At 38.0% G+C, this 18,357-nt stretch overlaps 2 protein-coding genes across 2 annotated transcripts; one reads left to right on the top strand and one right to left on the bottom strand.

The window, feature by feature from the left end:
- The first annotated feature begins 4,420 nt into the window (after window positions 1-4,420).
- On the top strand, window positions 4,421-11,091 carry rrm1 (ribonucleotide reductase M1 polypeptide). Its single transcript, XM_079486726.1, has 19 exons — window positions 4,421-4,674; window positions 5,266-5,354; window positions 5,775-5,952; window positions 6,063-6,163; window positions 6,261-6,320; window positions 6,500-6,539; window positions 6,751-6,913; window positions 7,005-7,146; window positions 7,227-7,310; window positions 7,411-7,572; window positions 7,656-7,735; window positions 7,818-8,019; window positions 8,105-8,254; window positions 8,341-8,562; window positions 8,648-8,724; window positions 8,894-9,029; window positions 9,112-9,207; window positions 9,627-9,815; window positions 9,913-11,091. The coding sequence occupies exons 1-19, from the start codon at window positions 4,656-4,658 to the stop codon at window positions 10,102-10,104; spliced, it is 2,382 nt and encodes a 793-aa protein (XP_079342852.1). The 5' UTR covers window positions 4,421-4,655; the 3' UTR covers window positions 10,105-11,091.
- A 320-nt stretch (window positions 11,092-11,411) lies between these two features.
- Window positions 11,412-18,230, bottom strand: trpc2b (transient receptor potential cation channel subfamily C member 2b; the record flags this gene model as incomplete). Its single annotated transcript, XM_079487152.1, has 13 exons — window positions 11,412-12,608; window positions 13,582-13,696; window positions 13,854-13,929; window positions 14,012-14,139; window positions 14,218-14,410; window positions 14,497-14,589; window positions 14,716-14,878; window positions 15,306-15,506; window positions 15,577-15,751; window positions 15,837-16,001; window positions 16,132-16,341; window positions 16,431-17,123; window positions 18,216-18,230. 13 exons carry the CDS (start codon window positions 18,228-18,230, stop codon window positions 11,668-11,670), a joined length of 3,168 nt encoding a protein of 1,055 aa, XP_079343278.1. The 3' UTR covers window positions 11,412-11,667.
- Window positions 18,231-18,357: the final 127 nt, after the last annotated feature.

Below are 18,357 nucleotides of genomic sequence, written 5' to 3'. Positions count from 1 at the left end.
CACCGTGTCTACAACGGACGTGAAAGGCAAGACTCAACAACCTGCTTGTTCATTATTGGTTTGTCGTGCTGTTCAGCGCCTTTCCAGTGTGGACAAAATTAGAAATTATAACGGGTTCTAAAGCGTTTCTATTGTCTTTTGTTGTGTCGGTGTAGACAGTGTTATACTCCAAGTAAAGATAGACGAGTTATTACACAATAAGACATACATTAGACAAGCTTTAGAGAAAGATCACCTGAATTTGAGTTTGGATCTCTCTTTGATGTAGTTTGCAGAACACACTCCCAGAGCGGCTGTATGGGACTCCTCAGCTTCTACATGTTCTGGAAACATTGATATATCAGCAACTAGTCTATACAAACCTATTAGAAGTTAATAGGTAATAATTAGACGTTATGCCAGATAATATGTAATATTTTGCCAGACTTTAATGTCTCAACTAGTTTTTCTAACTCACTCTATAGAGGGTATGTGTCGTCACTATACCAAGTGAATAACACCTGTGCACGCCCCCATGGATGGCAAAATGACTACTTACAATATCAGGAAACACAATTCCACGCCACATTTCAGTGTTTGATTGACATGTTCACGTGGTAAAGTGACATCAATGCATTCCCTCTATTGTCATACAAACCTTGTAGCTAGTAACACAGTTTTTGTAGGCTACTATTTACTTGTTTGTCTGTGTTAAATAAATTAAAAAAAACATTTGACAACGAAATATGGTTATTCGATAATTAAATTGCAGAAAGAAATATTCATTACAATTAATATTTTAGTATTAGCACTAATAACAAGGTTGCTTTCATATCACGAGCTCGAGACACCAAAAGTGTAATTGTGGCAACATGAGAGGGTATGTCATAGAAGGAAGCTATGTGCCAGCTCGGTTGTTATAGCATGGAGACTACAAACCAAGATGGCTGCTTGGTACAGGACTACAAATACCAGATCCCTCGGCAAGGGTCAAACAGCTGGTGTGAAGGAACTGTTAATTAGAGTGTGAGAATCTCCAGGGAGAAGAGTGTGTTCACGTTTTCTGTCATCGAGCTTTTGGAAATTTAAGAGAAAAGAGAAACATTTACTTTGACTCTAGAGTCTAGACACACTTTAAGAAGACCACACATGCTTTGGTGATTTCCTACCTCTCACAATGCCACAGTAACCTTCCGCGCCATCAATAATATTTACATGTAATATATATATTCTATACTTCAAACCGAACATTATTATCAAAACTACTCAGTACTTCTTTCTTACCTTCTAGAAAGTTTGCCCAATAATAAGGTAAAGGAAATTTATACTATCCATGTACTGCTTTCATTAATAAGTTAAATAAGGACCTCTCACCTTCATTTTGTAACTTGAACCTCGAACGCTTACACGTGTTTGCTGCGGTTCTAGTTTTTCGCGAGACTTTTGGAAGCAGGTTATTATGCTGATTTTTTTTATACATTCCATGAGTTAATTTAAGTGGGCATAAAGCTCAGATAATGTCTATAACACCCTCTTTTATTTTGCATAGATTTAGGGGATGTTTAAGTCTTTTATATCCTTTTATATTTAGTTTTCACAAACACTAAAAACAAGAAAGGTTTTAAAACAAATCCTGGATAGCTTGTGGTAATTTGTATTACAATTTTGTTCGATTTTTTTGTTTTGTTTGTTTATATTGTAGTAGGATCTGTTGTATGTATCATGTAAAAAATGTACAATTAAATATCTAGAATGGATTTTTATATCAAAAAAATTTCTGTACTCATGTTTCTTTTACAGATGTTTCTTTAAACCCAGAGTAGGTACCTGGTGGTTCTGTCAATCATCTTCAAGTGTATTTAACAGCTGCATAAAAATGAACTTTTTTGTATGTGGATAATCAAGGTGGTCTAGGTCTTTTAAACAAAAGGTATTTATAATGCGTGCAGTACATTGTAGTCATGTTAACGCATACCTGTCAACTCTCCTGTTTTTCAGGGGAGTCTCCTGTTTTTCACACCCATCTCCCATCACCCTCCCGTTTTGTTATTTCTCCCGTATTTCAGTTTTCTCCTTTGAAATTCCCGGATCCACTCTCCAAAAAACTGTCTCTTATTACATAGCTAAAGGTCCGCTTATTCCTGACGGATCGTTTCATCGTCATGTAGTAAAGTCTACTAGCTATTGTTACACTTTCTTTGCTTTTACAAAAATCGTGGCCATGTGAGCTGCATTAAACAGTCTCTTAGATTTACATTTAAGAATTTGACTTGAAAATTATGTTATGTATTATGTTAGATATGAAGTAATTAAAACGATTTATAACAGAGGGATGCATTTGCCCTGCACAACCAACCCTCCCCCCATACATAGTAGTCTCAGGTGGGCCTCACCATTGCGTTCTGTACATTAGCATGCTGATGTCCTGTGGAAAGACCCACTAGGGAACAACAGAGTCTGGGGGATTTCCCCAGTGTCAGGCGTCTTTTTTTACCAGGGAAAGGGCTTCCAGATAGGCAGGGAGGCACCCTAGCCTGGAAGATGGAGTAAGTATCTGACTGCAATGTCGGAGGCTGCACTCTCACTTGTAGGACCACAATGGAAGGAACGAGGCAAGTGCATCTGCAGAATGGACAACAATCAGAGTGTGAATGTGAAAACATTTTTATTAGTTCAACATCAAAAACATTTAACATTTGATTGGAAAGTTAATATAGCCGAAGTGAGTTGTTTGAGGTGTGGATGTGAGGATTTCATCTTTAATTGTGTGCTTTAATTATATACCTGTTAGGCATGTAATAATTATTTAACATTTATAGTTAACTTTTACTGATTTATGCCTGTACCTCTGTTTCAGAACCACACACACATTCATTACAAACATTTATTCCAATAAACACCTAAACGGAACATCTTGTCTGCATTCTAATCGATGCTCCCTGGCGGCCATAATTTTTTAAAGACCAGTCAATTATGCACTCCTTTCCAACAACAAAACATGCATTATACAATTCACTTTCTCTCTCTTTCTCATACGCTTTTCTCTCTCTTAGGAGTCAGTGAAAACGTCATCAATAAAGTTGGTCATTAATGAAGTGGTGCATTATTATGGTTCATGTAATTCAACTGTTAATTTGTTATTTTATCAAATTAAATTTTAATCTAATCATCTTAAATCTTCCCTGAGTCATCCTGTGTCTTAACTCTGTACATGAAATGTGCTTACTTTAGTGAATGAAAAGGCTATACCATGATTTATTGTTTATTTTACTGGATGTGTTGTTATATTATGCTAGTTAGTCACAATAATTACTCCACATGAAGTTGTTAACAATGTTTAATTCCAAGTAATGAATTAGTATTTGGGTGTAAAAACCTTTTAAAAAAACTAGGGTCCGATTCGGGTCCCAAAAAATATTGTCCTAGAAGAGTGGCACCAGAAGTGCAGGTCCTTGGAAGTGCGGCCTCCAGTTTTGTAGTCGAATAATATTGGAGTGGCGAGCCGATTCCTGACAAGAGCCCCCTCCTCTGCTGAAACACGGACTGGGCTGAACCGGAGCCAGAGTCTGCTGACTGCCATTCATTGAAAATGAGCTGGTGTCTGTGTAGCCCTGGTTTGCCATCTGGACGCGGTAGATGTACGACTTCCAGCCCTGTTGTTTCCTCTGCTGACACTGGCATTGCAGGATCTGAATAAAAGCCTTCTTGAAATCGCGGCTTTAGCAGGGGTAAATGATGGGGTTCAGACAGCTGTTGAAGTAGCCCAGCCAGATGATGACTTTAAAGAACTTCATGTCCCTCCAAATCCACAGTATATTACTTTCTTCTATGGACACAAACCATTTCTCAAAATGTCTTATTTTGTGTTCCACACAAAAATTAGTCACATATAGGTTTTGAACAACATTAATTTAACAACATTAATATTGTTTATTTTTAGATTAGCTATTATTATTATTTTGCAAAACCATTACTTTAAAGGAGGTAAAGTGGGCAAAGACAGACAGATCATAGGCCTATACAAATTCTAAAGAAGTGATGCAGGGCAGTTGGGAACTTATCAAAGGGATACATTTGAACAGTTTATATTTTCAACTGAAAACACCAATAAATGATCACTTAATAATTCATTATTTCATTTTAAGTTGTTTTGTTGTACTATTTGTCTTTTGTTAGACGAGAGATGGCCTGACAATTTGGTTGAAGACATCTTAAATGTAATAAAATATATAAGATGAATCTTTCAGAATAAACAAATAGTTCTGCCATTTACCAGCAGGGGCTAACTACTTCTGCTAACCAGCCATTGGTAATGTCCCGTAGTTCTCAACGTTATCCCCCATTATTAAAATGAAAAATAATACGGAGTATAATACTTCTGGATAATAATGTGTTGTTTTTATGGGTTACATACATATATTCCCCAGTTCCCGGAAAAGGAACTGGGAACTGATCCAGTTCCCTTTCGGCTACTCAGCACCGTCGAAGAAGAAGTATCGCGAGCCTATTGGTAGAGATTGTACTTCCGGTACTTTTATGGCGGGTTGATTCGCGCGCTCTGTGTATATCTGCGGCGGCGGCAGCTGGGTAGTTGAGGACTTTATCTAAAAAACAAAAAGCGGTTTATTCGTATTTGTGTACATTTGTTCTTTACTGTCCAGTAGCAGACTGCAACCATGCATGTAATCAAACGAGGTAACGTTTCTCATTTTTCAACTGTTTCTTGTTTAATGGCAAACAATAAAAATGTGTTGGTCAGAAATAATGTTTTAGCTGAAATGTTGAGGTAATAACTCTTTAACAAATCCGTCTCATCATCACTATAAACGCCGGCTAGTACGCAGTATTGGTAGTAACATTTATTCCTCTTTATTTAATCTCAGGTGAAGGAGTTCAGTAAAATATGTGCATGTATAATACAAATGTTGGTTAATGTAGCAGACTTGTTAACTGTATATGGTTTTCTCTGATTTCTGAAAGTACGTAACCCAAAAGCGTGCACTAGTAGTTCGTCTTGACTTGCTGTTGTCTTTGTTAACTGATGGTTGGCGCCAAGCGCTGCATAACTGGGTCATACCCGGTTAATACAATTATTCATTGCAAATCTTTATATGGTTTCATGTACACGATGAAATGCTTGGATCCTGTATTTTATACAATGCTTATGTGGAGCATTTTAATCATTAATAAACAATTGCGTTCTTGTCTTATTGTAATTCACTTATTATTGTTGGCGACTCGTTTTCATGATGATAGTTGTTGCTTAATAGTGTGCAATATTTTCAGATGGACGCCAGGAGCGTGTCATGTTTGACAAAATCACATCACGCATTCAGAAGCTGTGCTATGGGCTGAACTCTGACTTTGTTGATCCCGTAAGTTGTGAAATTGAAAACGAACCATAAAACCGGAAGAACTTGTATTTTTGATGCTTCGTAATATTAACAGTTGCTCAGGTATTTATTGACATCACTGCAACTCCAATGCTTGTTCACATGTAACATCCCAGTCCTTCCTGGTGGTGGAACCAAATCCCAACACCCTATTTAGATGTTTCAAGTAGTCCCTCAATACTTTATACATAAAGTGTATGTACACTATATGTCTATACGTAACACAATAATGCTTATAAACCACCATTACCGCTGCTCATAACGTATGGGCCGAGTACCAGAATGTACCATTATGGTAATTACAGTTATTAGGAGTTTTTCCAATGAATAACGTCTTGTCAGTTTAAGAAAGCATCTACCTGAAATCTAAAGACCTGAGACTAGTCTAAATGTTGTTTGCAGACTCAGATCACCATGAAGGTCATCCAGGGCCTTTACAGTGGCGTCACCACAGTAGAGCTGGACACCCTGGCTGCTGAGATCACTGCTACCCTCACCACCAAACACCCAGACTATGCCATCCTGGCTGCGCGCATCGCTGTATCCAACCTGCACAAGGAAACTAAGAAAGTCTTCAGTGGTGAGTTGTTACGCGCCACTTGTTTGTGGTCTAGAGTTCAAGTTTAAGGTGAAAAACATTTAATGGAACAATAATGGATTTATGTGCTTTGTTTATTATTCTATTTCCAGAGGTTATGGAGGATCTGTATAACTATGTGAATCCCTTGAACAACCTCCACTCGCCTATGGTTGCCAAAGAAACCCTTGACATAGTCTTGGCCAACAAGGATGTGAGTATATGATAAGGACATGAGTTTATTTTTCACTAATGTAAGTCAAGGTTTGTGATCTGTATTTCTTTTGTTTTTTATTCCTGCTTCTTTGTAGCGCCTCAACTCCGCTATCATTTTTGACCGGGATTTCTCCTACAACTTCTTTGGCTTCAAGGTAGTTATGAAATCTTGTCTGTAAAATACAGGGGAATTTAATTGTTTGAGACTACTTGTCAAAATGCTGCTATTTTGCATAATTTTTTTATATATAATTTAAGTTTCCCCTTAAAATAGTCTCTGTCTTTAGCATATATTTTGAGGTGTTGATTTTGTTGTGTTTCTTTCCCCTTTAAGACTTTGGAGCGCTCGTATCTGCTTAAGATCAATGGAAAGGGTAAGACAATTACTCGCAAATGTTGCATGCAAATGCACTTGTGTAATATGTGTATCTAAATGCAGCAATGGTAAATCAGTTACAATTTTGCACAAATGCGAGAACTGAAAATAGTATAAAGACCAGACAAAAAGGTTAACTAAATGTAAGAACTAAATCTGGATTGGAATAGAAACCGTTCTTTGACATCTGAATTTCATATTTTTTAAAGTTGCCGAACGCCCTCAGCACATGCTGATGAGAGTTTCTGTGGGGATCCATAAGGAGGATATCACAGCAGCCATCGAAACCTACAATCTGCTGTCTGAGAAGTGGTTCACTCATGCCTCTCCTACACTCTTCAATGCTGGCACCAACCGGCCACAGCTGTCAAGGTGAAAAGACACAAGGGGGCAGTATTTCAAAACAGATTAAATCAAATTAAACAGACGCGTTGAAATACATGTTCTCTTGTCTAATGTCTAGTTGCTTCCTGCTGGCCATGCAAGATGACAGTATTGATGGGATCTATGACACATTAAAGCAGTGTGCACTCATCTCAAAGTCTGCTGGAGGTATTGGGGTGGCAGTAAGCTGCATCAGAGCCACAGGCAGCTACATTGCAGGGGTGAGTTTTCTCCAACCATTTTAGATGAGTTATTACTTGTAAAATAAGGAATATGAATTGTATTTGATTATTGTTTTTAGACTAATGGCAACTCGAATGGCCTGGTTCCAATGCTTCGTGTCTACAACAACACAGCACGCTATGTGGACCAAGGAGGAAATAAGGTACGATATTTCCCAACGTAAATGTATCTGATTATGTATTATCATCTGATGATTTATAACAGAATGACTTTGAAAATGGACGATACATTTCTTCATTCAGAGACCAGGAGCTTTTGCCATGTATCTGGAGCCCTGGCACTTTGATGTCTTTGACTTCCTGGAGCTCAAGAAAAACACTGGGAAAGAGGAACAGAGAGCTAGAGACCTGTTTTACGGCCTGTGGATTCCTGATCTCTTCATGAAGCGAGTGGAAAGCAATGCAGTGAGTATCCAGTACACGTGAATTATAGCTCTGTATCTTCAAATTAGGCCCAAGTACTCATGTGTAAATCACATCCTATGTAGGACTGGTCTCTGATGTGCCCAAGTAACTGTCCTGGGCTGGATGAGTGCTGGGGAGAGGAATTTGAAAAGCTGTACACAAGGTATGAAAGTATTGTGATGTCTTTGTAAAACTGAATTACATTTGGCATGAATTAAATACATTTATACAATGATGTGTTAAAGGTATGAACAGGAGGGCAAAGCAAAGCGTGTGGTTAAAGCTCAGCAGCTGTGGCACGCCATCATTGAGTCTCAGACTGAGACTGGTACGCCTTATATGCTTTACAAGGATGCCTGCAACCGTAAGAGCAACCAGCAGAATCTGGGCACCATTAAATGCAGTAATCTATGCACAGAGATTGTAGAGTACACCAGTAAAGATGAGGTAAGCAGAGAGCATTGAGTGTAATGCTGTTGCCAGGAATCGTATTAGTGTAGCCTTAAGGAATTACCAAACTCTCTTGTTGTAGGTGGCTGTTTGTAACCTGGCATCCATCGCTCTTAATATGTACGTCACCTCTGAACGAACATTTGATTTCAAGAAGTTGGCCTCAGTTACGAAGGTCATCGTGAAGAACCTGAACAAAATCATTGAAATCAACTACTACCCAGTGAAAGAGGTGATTTGGTTGTTAGTTTATGCCGTTTAAACCAGCCTGTATTGTTGCAATTGCTCCGTAGGCTAATGATCTTTCTAACATAACAGGCTGAGAACTCCAACAAGCGTCACAGGCCCATTGGTATTGGAGTGCAGGGTCTGGCAGATGCCTTCATCCTTATGCGTTTCCCCTTCGAGAGCGCAGAGGCTCAGCTACTAAACAAACAAATCTTTGAGACCATTTATTATGCTGCTCTGGAGTCCAGCTGTGAGCTGGCTGCAGAATTTGGACCGTATGAGACGTACCCTGGGTCTCCTGTTAGCAAGGGCGTAAGTGAAAATAAAGATTTGTGTGAGGAAATTGGATGTTGGTTTAGAATATGCAGCTCTAATTGTTCCTGCTGTTATCTTGTAGATTCTTCAGCATGATATGTGGGATGTGACACCAACAGATCTTTTGGACTGGAAGGCACTCAAAGAGAAAATCGCCAAGTGAGTAACGGCATTAAAATGCAAGGTTTGGAAAAGATGTAAATAACTTGACATTTTTTCCAGAAAAAGTTTTGGAATATTTATCAAACGTTTCTACATTTTTAACAATTTCACTTTGAGAGTGACTGGAATTGTAATTTTAATTGAATCACATTTACCTTCCCATCAGACACGGAGTTCGCAACAGCCTGCTTCTAGCTCCCATGCCCACTGCCTCCACAGCTCAGATCCTGGGTAACAACGAGTCAATCGAGCCCTACACTAGCAACATCTACACACGCAGAGTTCTGTCTGGAGAGTTTCAGGTGGGCTTAAGATTACAATGATTTTGATATTTTCACATTTTGATGCGTTCATACCTTACCAAAAGGGTCTTTTGCCTTTTAGATTGTAAACCCACATCTTCTCAAAGATCTCACAGAACGAGGGCTTTGGAATGAAGAAATGAAAAACCAGCTCATCGGTCAGAATGGATCCATCCAGGTTAGTTGAGTTTCCAGTAAATTGTTCAGGGTGGAAATCCACCAGGGGCACTTTTATCTCTCATGGGTATTTTTACACCTGCTTTCATAGATGTGTATCCTTTTACCCTATATTTATTGGCCACCTCTAAAACCTTTTTTTTTTCTATTGGCCAGTGTCAGTGACAGAAGGTTGCTTGAGCATGGTTTCAATAAAAATACTGTCAAAAGCTGTTAGACACACAATGTTTAAAGGAGTAGCTGACCTTCAAAATGAAAATTCTGTGATCACCCTCTTGTGATTTCAAACCTGCGTGACTTTCATATTTTCTGCAGAACACAAAATATATTTTAAAGAATGTTGTTAACAGCCCCTCGTTCACTTTATCATTTGGTTTTTCCTTGCATTTTGTGATCATTCTACTGTCTCCCGTTTTGAAGAATATTCCTACGATACCCGATGATCTAAAGGAGCTGTACAAGACCGTGTGGGAGATCTCACAAAAGGTCATCTTAAAGATGGCTGCAGACCGAGGTGCCTTTATTGACCAAAGCCAGTCCCTCAACATTCACATTGCTGAACCCAACTATGGCAAGCTGACCAGTATGCACTTCTATGGCTGGAAACAGGTAAGCTATATACTTAATAAACCAGAATTTACAAGGTTGGAGTTAATCGAGCTGAATAGTATGTTTGCTGTTGTGACTAATGCGCATGTCTCTGCAGGGTCTTAAAACAGGAATGTATTACCTTAGGACTAAGCCAGCCGCTAACCCCATCCAGTTCACTCTTAATAAAGAGAAATTAAAGGAGACGCCGAAAGACACAACCGATGAGGAGGAAACAAAAGAACGCAACATAGCTGCTATGGTGTGCTCTCTGGAGAACCGCGACGAGTGCCTGATGTGCGGCTCCTAAAAAAAAATGATTTGTCAGTGAGGGTATTAAGAGGATTAGTATTTGCATAGTGTACAGTATTGTGCTTTTTTACTGACATCGATAACATCATAATAATATTCATTAATGATATGAGTGTAGTTTCTCAGTCAGTATAACACGGCAATTCTTTTGTCATGCTGTATGGAAAGAGGTTTGAAGACTGAATACAGTTTGTCTTCAGTAAATCCTCACTCATGCTTATGCACATGTAATTTATAGTGCTGTAAACAAATTACATGTTTACAATAAAGTACTGAAAACGTAATCTTGGAGTTCTTTAATTTTATTGTTATTAAGTGTTCATATTTTCAATTGTTTGTGTGTTCAGGTAAACACTATGGGTAAAATTTTAGTATCATTTACTAATTCTTTCTCATCATTTTAGAACTATAGTTAACCCATCAAAAACATAAAATGACAACTGCAACGAAATTATTTAGACTAAAAGCATCTGAAAAGTCATTTTAAAGTAGTCAGAATTAGCAAAATTATACACTTGGCATTTTATTATCCGGCTTCTTGATGTTTTATCCTGGGAAGCTTTGGTAACCGTATTCATGTAATTTCCATGTATGCCGGAAGCTTAATGGCTGCTTTTTAGTTATCATTTGGTCCAAGTAATCCATTTCAAAAGTATTTTTTTATTTTTCTAATGAATAAGTTGACCCAGTTATATTAATTTGTCTAAAAAAGTAATTTCCAACATTGAAACGCATTCAGATTAAAATTGTAAACATTTTTGTCTAGTGATTTGAGACTTTTGACTTTGATTCTATATTGCTTCCCTAAAAATCCTATTTCATAATGTCCTCTATTTTCATAGTTTTGTTTTTGCCAGGATTGGTAAATGCAAAGTAATAGTAATATATTTAAATATTTTTAAATGTTATTTAAATGATGTATTTGAAGGGCAGTTTTTTCTTACACTTTTGTTTAAACCTGTGTATAATAAAAGCTCTTGTAATATAAGCACATATGGTATTTTTGTCATTTTGGAAACTATACACATACTATATAAGGACTCGGAGTACATGATGCTGCGACTGACAGGTTTATTAATTGTTACGGAGGCCTCTGGGAGCAGCCGCTGTGACACAAACAGCAGGTGTTGAACAAGCTGTAACCTGCACACATGCTCTCTGGGGTCTATTATTCTAGTCACATGGATTCTGTAGCCATTTCAGCATTTACGTCTAATGTAGTTTTGATAATTGTTTTCTGAGCTATGGAACAAATCAGTCACGGTTCCTATAACACAAAATAATAGGCACAAAGAGGCAAAATGTATGATTGTAAGTGCTTTAATAATATTTCATGATGATTATGTGGTGACAAAATATAGTGATGTTTAGAAACGTACCGGACCACAATACCGCTCTCAAAGCAGACTACTGTATGTATAGAGAGTGACTCCCAAACATTTGTGGGCTGACTAATATAATAAAGCATCTTAATGTCTTAAAACACTAAACAAGTCAGTCATTTGATGGATTTGTGCAAACTAGTTTTGGGCTAATCCTAACTGGGAAAAACTAATCCCAATCATTCAGGGCTGTTTGCAGAGAGGTCAAATTGAGATCCAAAGCCAGTGTCGTGGGAAACCTCGCTGCCGGTTGGCGACGATGTTTGTTTTCCACTAAAAATGAACTTCATATCTTTCATCTCCATTTTTTCCTCTATCCTCTTTGCCAAAAAACTCACTAAACTTCCCTTGTTAAGATCAATGCTCATCTCCTCACTTTCCTCGCCGCCCTCTCCCTGAGATCCGTCATTTGTATCCTCCAACCCTCCATCATTTCCCTCACCCTCTTCATTCTCCTGCATCTCTGTTCTTGCATCGCACACAGTGTCTGCTTCATTTTCCTCGGATTCATTTACATAGGTTGTTTCCGAGCTCTCATCTGTTTCTACTCCCTCCGTGTTATTTGTGGCTTCCGCCATCATCACTGTCTCATCTGCTCCTCCGCTGTCTCTCTCGCTTTCAGTGTCTGTATTGGTCTCTATATCTATGACTGTCTCATTTTTATCCTCTGTTTGCCCACTGTCTGTGTTGTTTTTAACACTATCCTGAACGTCTTCATCATTTCCATCCGTCTCATCAATGTCTACTGTGTGTTCCACTATAACGTTATCTTTTCCTCCCTCACTGGTCTGCTCTTCAGTTGACTCTTTATCTGCCTCTGTGTCACAGGCTGGAGACTCCTGCGTGTCTGTGGTTTCTCCATCTCTACCGGTTTTCTCCGGGGCTTCTTCTGGCTCTTTGTGGTGAACAGGAGTGGTCAGAGGAGCAGGCTTTCTTTCCTGGCCGAAGTCCTTGAAGTTGTTTTTGGCTCCGACAATGTACTTCCCTAGGAAAGAAGAGCCCTCTGATGGACCTGTGGAGGGGTTGCCGGAGTAATCCGGCACGCTGGAGTTGATCTGCTTCATTTCCGTGTGGAGTCGGACAACCACTTTGCTCAGCTCTGTGATTCTGTTTCCAACATCTATGAGAAAGACAGGAATACATATTTATCATGTATTTAGTGTATCGTGTATGTTATCCTTACAAAAAAAGTTAATTCCAGTGTGCATATATTAATATATTTATTTTAAACAAAAATAATAAAAAATGAATAACTAAATCAACTAAGTAAATTTTTTCGAACATTTAAAAAATATACTTACATTTACAATGTATCTACAAATATGACTATACTGACAGAAAATATAAAGTGTATTAGGCCTGTACACTTATACTTCAAAGAATAATGAAGTATTCATAATTATTAAGTACACTTGGCTTGTAGTTGGCTTAGTTGTGCAACAAGTATTGAAGTAGTAAAATATCTACTGAACTATTGAACTTGTAAACTAGTTGTGTACTCAAGGTCTACTACTACTGTTAGAGTATACTTGACTAAAACGTGGGACAATTTAGTCCCATGCAAGTATTATTGAAAAAGTACATCTAAAAATATACTATTAGTACCCCGAAATAAGTATAGTTCTTCAATAAAGTACATTTAAAATTGACTCAAGTATATTAAATTACATATGCTTGTATACTGTACAAATTTACACATACGCATTCTTGACAATAGGTTACTGATAAAAATGTATAAAGTATACTTAGCTTGTACTTGTTGTATTTTACTATACTTGGCCTGTATCTGTAGTATAAGTATTGAAATAGTAAACTATTTATTGAACTACTGAACTAAATTAGTTGTGTACTCTAAGTACACAAATGTTACACCTAAAAGTAAACTTTAATAAACTTGAAATATTACACTTACAAGTATACTACTAGAAGCCTATAATGTGTTGATACTAGTATTCATAAGTAAACATAAGTATAAATAAAATACACCAAAAAAATTAAGTTAATGAAGGGAAATTATTGTTAATACGTCCCTTTAATATATTTGGGATGCAGCTTGACATTTACTGAAAACATGATCACTTTTTCTGCCTTACCTTTGCGTTTTGCCTCCTCAAACTCTCTCCTGGCAGATTCAATGTAGCGTTGAACCAGAGCGTGTATAACCTGATGCCTGTATGAAATTCGCCCCTCGCCTGTGCCCTTGTCATCCTGCAGTGATACATTTCAACAAAGAAGAGTTTTGTCTAAAACAATGTATATTTCATTTAGCAAAGAAGAATAAGTAGACTCTCGAAATCTAAGAGTGAAGGTTAGCTTTGGTTTTGTAATGAATAAAAGTGTGACCATGCAGGTTTGTGAAGTGTACCAAAGATGTGATGGGAGGATAATCCGGAGCTGAGTTACAGTTGAGACAACAGCAGCAGATCCTTCTGAAAATTCCTCTTAATATATGACAAACAAAATGTTAAGAAACCATTTGTTTCTCTTATAAATGATCAAAATAAGACAGATTTTACAACTGACCGTGAGAGGTAGAAAAAGGCCTTAGGAGAGGGGATGATGTTGAAGGGAACAGGCATAGTCAGTCCTTCTCTAAAGTAGCTCAGATAGAGCTTCGAACGGGCAAATTTCCACTCCACATCAGCATCATCCTAAAGGGACGGACATTGTAAATGGAACACCAAACACTTGCATCCTCTTTCAGGATCATATTAAGGTTTGCCACTCACCTCAATTTTCTGAAAGGAGTTGGTGATCATGGCAATGAGCATGTTGAGAAGTACAATGACAATTATAAGAGTGTAGATGCCATAGAGGATCCGGCCAACAAACTCAGCCAAAACAAACTCAGGCATATCCACATAGGTCTGTTCAGCAACACCAAACATGGTCCAGAAGAGGAAACGAAAGGTTTCGTTCAATCTATATACAAGGAAAAGATATAACATTGACCACGCAAGAACATTTCAGATTCAGATCATTCACTTGGAGCAAAGAATCAAAAATACCTTCCAAGATTAGGAGAGATCACATATGGAACATAGGTGTTGTTGATGCCACACAGGAAAGCAGTTCCAATGATCACCAAAATAAACATAAATCTGGGAAGAAAGGACCAACATGCTAATGAGTGGAAGGAAAGAATCAACATACCAGGTCTTTGGGAAGACCTTTCTTGAATAAATCTTGAATGAAGACCTTAGAAAAAAGATCTTCATGCTAAATACCTCATCATGTCATCTATCATCTTTCCAATGGAGATCTGCAGGGTACCAAGAGACTCTTGTGCTGGCAAAATGTAGGCCAAGCGAGTGAAGCTTAGCATGCTGGTCACTGCAAACAGCACCTCAGCGATGAACTGCGGATCCTCCTGATGCCATCTGTCACGCACTGTACAGCAAGAAACAATCGATGATTTTATTCCTGCATGCTTTCAGAGATGTGTTGCATGGTAATTGGGATGAGGTCAGGTTTTTACTTCTACCCTTTCGTATACTTCAATCTCATTTTATTAAACATACTTAAGTAGAGTAATTTTAAGTATAAGTATATTTTAAATATTCTTTATGTAGTATGTGCAGTATGCTAATATAGACGTACTAATGGTATACTTCGGTATATGTTTATAAGCATGAGATATACTGACTGAAAAGTAGACTTGAAGTATATATGTGTCCCATATTTTAGTTAAAAGAAGTATACTTATAGTACACTTGAATAAACTTACATTTGTAAGGGGATACAAAAATGACCAAGTGATTTTTTAGATATGTGGACTACTGTATTTGTATATGTGTCTGAGTGTGTTATCTCTCACTTGTGTCTGTGAAGTAGATGCATTCATCATGGCTTTCAGGTGACTCGCACAGGAAGATGCCCTTCAGCATGATGACCAGTCTCAATGTGAATGAAGCCAGATACATGCTAAGAACTATCATGTCCAGACAATTCCACCAGTCCAGAAAATAACTCCTCAAGCCCTCAAGCCAAACCTCCTTACACTCGAACCAGAAGAAACCTGCAGACATTTAATTTCCTAGATATATTACTCATTATTGTTTTAGGTATATTGAGGATATGGGACCTACCGACCACCCAGACCATGTGGAAGGAGTTGTGCAGGATGTTCTGATGGCGAGAGGCAAAGTTTTCCCGATACATCTCCATGGCAATGGATTCCCCCAAAAGCGTGATCAGAAACCACATATACGAAGAAGAATGGAGGAGGAATTTAATCACTGGAATCTTCAAAATCTTTCCCAGCTGACAATAAAACATGGTCACAAATGGCAGTTAGTTTGAAATACTAAAGATGTCAGTGCATTTATGTAAATTTGGATAAAGCAACCTTTGACTTTGGTGCGATCCAGTAGATGAAGCTAAGGAAGGGCATGGTCAAGAAGATGACGAAGGAGACAAGGAGCTTCCAGGTTGTTCTGCTGCCCTTCCAGCCTGATAGACTCCCACACCAGATGGAAGAGAGCACCTGCTGACAGATCGGATGAGCTACAAACTGTAATACATAACAAATACAACTGAATTAGCCACATACACATATAAGTTGTGAACAAAGTGTTGCAAGACAAGCAGGATTGGAGAATAACAGAAATGAAAAATCTTGTTAAAACTTATATTCTACAGACCTGTTTCTGATTGTAGTTGACAGCCAGTCTTAAGCGAGCCAGGTTTGGTATGCCCTCCTCAAAGGCCTGGTGTTCCAACTCATCCTCACTGTCCTCGTCCATATTGCCACAGCTGTTCAGGATGGTGGTGACCTCACTTTGATTCCTGCACATTCCCAGCAGCTCCACGGCAAACTCCTGGCATATCTCCTCAAGGCCGAGGTACTGAGGCTGCATGAGGTAAAGAAAACAATAATTGTTGTTTTCAAACCAAAGATCACACAATCATGATGTTTGTAAAGACCCCTGCTTTACCCAACCTTAAATTCAGGTTCCTTCTTTGACAACTTGCGTAGATCCCGGCTGAGTCGAAAGGTACTAAGCATCGCATCTTCCGAGGTGATGGACAGGTAAGCGCGGCTGGCAATGCCTCTGTAGGTATTGATGCGAGACAGTGAGAACTTAAGCAAGTCATACTGCCGGCCATTCGTGCACTCCAGACAAGTGCAGGAGATTTTATGGGGCCACGGGATTTCATGTCCTTTGTGTTTGAGCATCGTCACAATTTCATACAGATCCTTCTGACAGGCCAACGTTAGTGGTGTCACTCCAGGGGCAAACTGAGAATCATCAATGGAGTGGTCAAAAATAGCCATAGAGAAGGAGCGGACGTCCATCTTGTTCCCTTTTTCTAGATCCAGACGGTCAAGAAGACGCTTGACGACACGAGGCTGGTTGGTATCCACGGCCACCAGAAGAGCTTCGTGGATCTGCCGGAAGTCAAACTTGATGCCTTGTAGAAGGCCGTCCATGGTGTCCTCATTGCCCAGTCTAATGGAGAGGTTCAACGCTTCTCTCCATTGTCTGTCTTCAGAGTCATCAAGCTGACGGATGATGCCGTCACCCGTCTTCAGTAGAGACGACACCATGTGCATGTTCCCCTCCCGGATGGCGCCAAGGAGCTCCGGCGGGAAGCGGAACTTCTTGTTCACGATCTCGCGCCATTGTTCTGGCTATATTTAGATGGAAGATAACATTTAATTATTTTTGTTTTCATTTGTTGTTTTATGTATTGATGGACTTCTACAGACGCTAAAAACATTAAGAGACCATTCCAATTTTTTATTTTTTAAATCGGTCTTTCTAGATGTATTGTGGCCGTCTGTTGAGTTTCAACAAAATCAAACCTCAGGAGTGACAGAAAGTCATCGAACACCAATTTGAAAGACTGACAGGAAGACCTGTCATAAAAATATCGTATTATATAAATAAACATTTTTGAATTTGAACTTTAAAATATGACTGTTATATTGCTCAAAAGTGAATATGAGCTTGTTTTCTTTGCAGTATTTGAGGTCTGAAAAAATAAAGAGCATATTTTCTGTTAATTTTACCTGTTTCTCCAGCTTTCATTTTCTGAGTATAAATAGAAACAATATTTTTATTTTTATTTGGGAGAAGTTGTAAGTACAGAATAAAGCACTAACGATAATTTTACCTAAACACCTACCTATAAAGTAAATTCAGAAAAAATCTTTAAACATTTTGAAACACTGTCTCATTCTTTATGTAAAATACTTTACAGTATTGAGCAATAGACAAAGGTTTGAAACACATCCCTAGGAAGTATGCATGATTCCAGACTATTTATAGGTCGCTAACCGAATAGGCAAATTGGTACATTTTCTTGCTTCCACTGAAATTCCATTATAAAAACATAACATTTTTAAATATTCCTGGAACAAAAATTGTTTCTTAAACTTGAGGTGTCTATACAAACTCTAGTGCATATTGTCATTAATGCAGAACATTTTAAACTAATGACAAATTTGTGTTTCGATTAAACTTTGTGAAATTGTCATACAAGTAATACACTTGCATAAATAAACAATTGCACTGGAAAAATATTACATGTATTAAAAAAACATTCAAAGCATTTTCAGTTTCTCCTATCAAATTCATGCAATTTAAAAAGCAGTCAAAATAACCATTGAAATAATTGAGAGATTGTTCCATCCTATACTTACATCAGTAGTCTACATAACAGTTCAATATTTACTTTGTTACTACCCATTCACGTTGAATAAAATAATCATATTTCTTACCGTGAGGTTTTCCATATTCTTATATATAATGGAAATATTATTACAGTAGGTCTCTATCTATGAATGATTGTCTCACTTGTCCAATGCATATCAAGCAGCTTCTATCAGTGCCTTTAATGCTGGTCTGAAGAGTCAATATAAT

The sequence above is a fragment of the Barbatula barbatula genome (assembly GCF_947034865.1).
Source record: "Barbatula barbatula genome assembly, chromosome: 22".
NCBI lineage: Eukaryota > Metazoa > Chordata > Actinopteri > Cypriniformes > Nemacheilidae > Barbatula > Barbatula barbatula.
This window is presented reverse-complemented; position numbering and strand designations above follow the sequence as displayed.

Bases quoted from the DNA above. Each gene is read 5' to 3' on its own strand.
- rrm1 (XM_079486726.1), top strand. The intron at 7,573-7,655 runs GTGAGTATCCAG...CATCCTATGTAG, and splicing joins AGCGAGTGGAAAGCAATGCA to GACTGGTCTCTGATGTGCCC. The intron at 9,030-9,111 runs GTGGGCTTAAGA...TTTGCCTTTTAG, and splicing joins TTCTGTCTGGAGAGTTTCAG to ATTGTAAACCCACATCTTCT.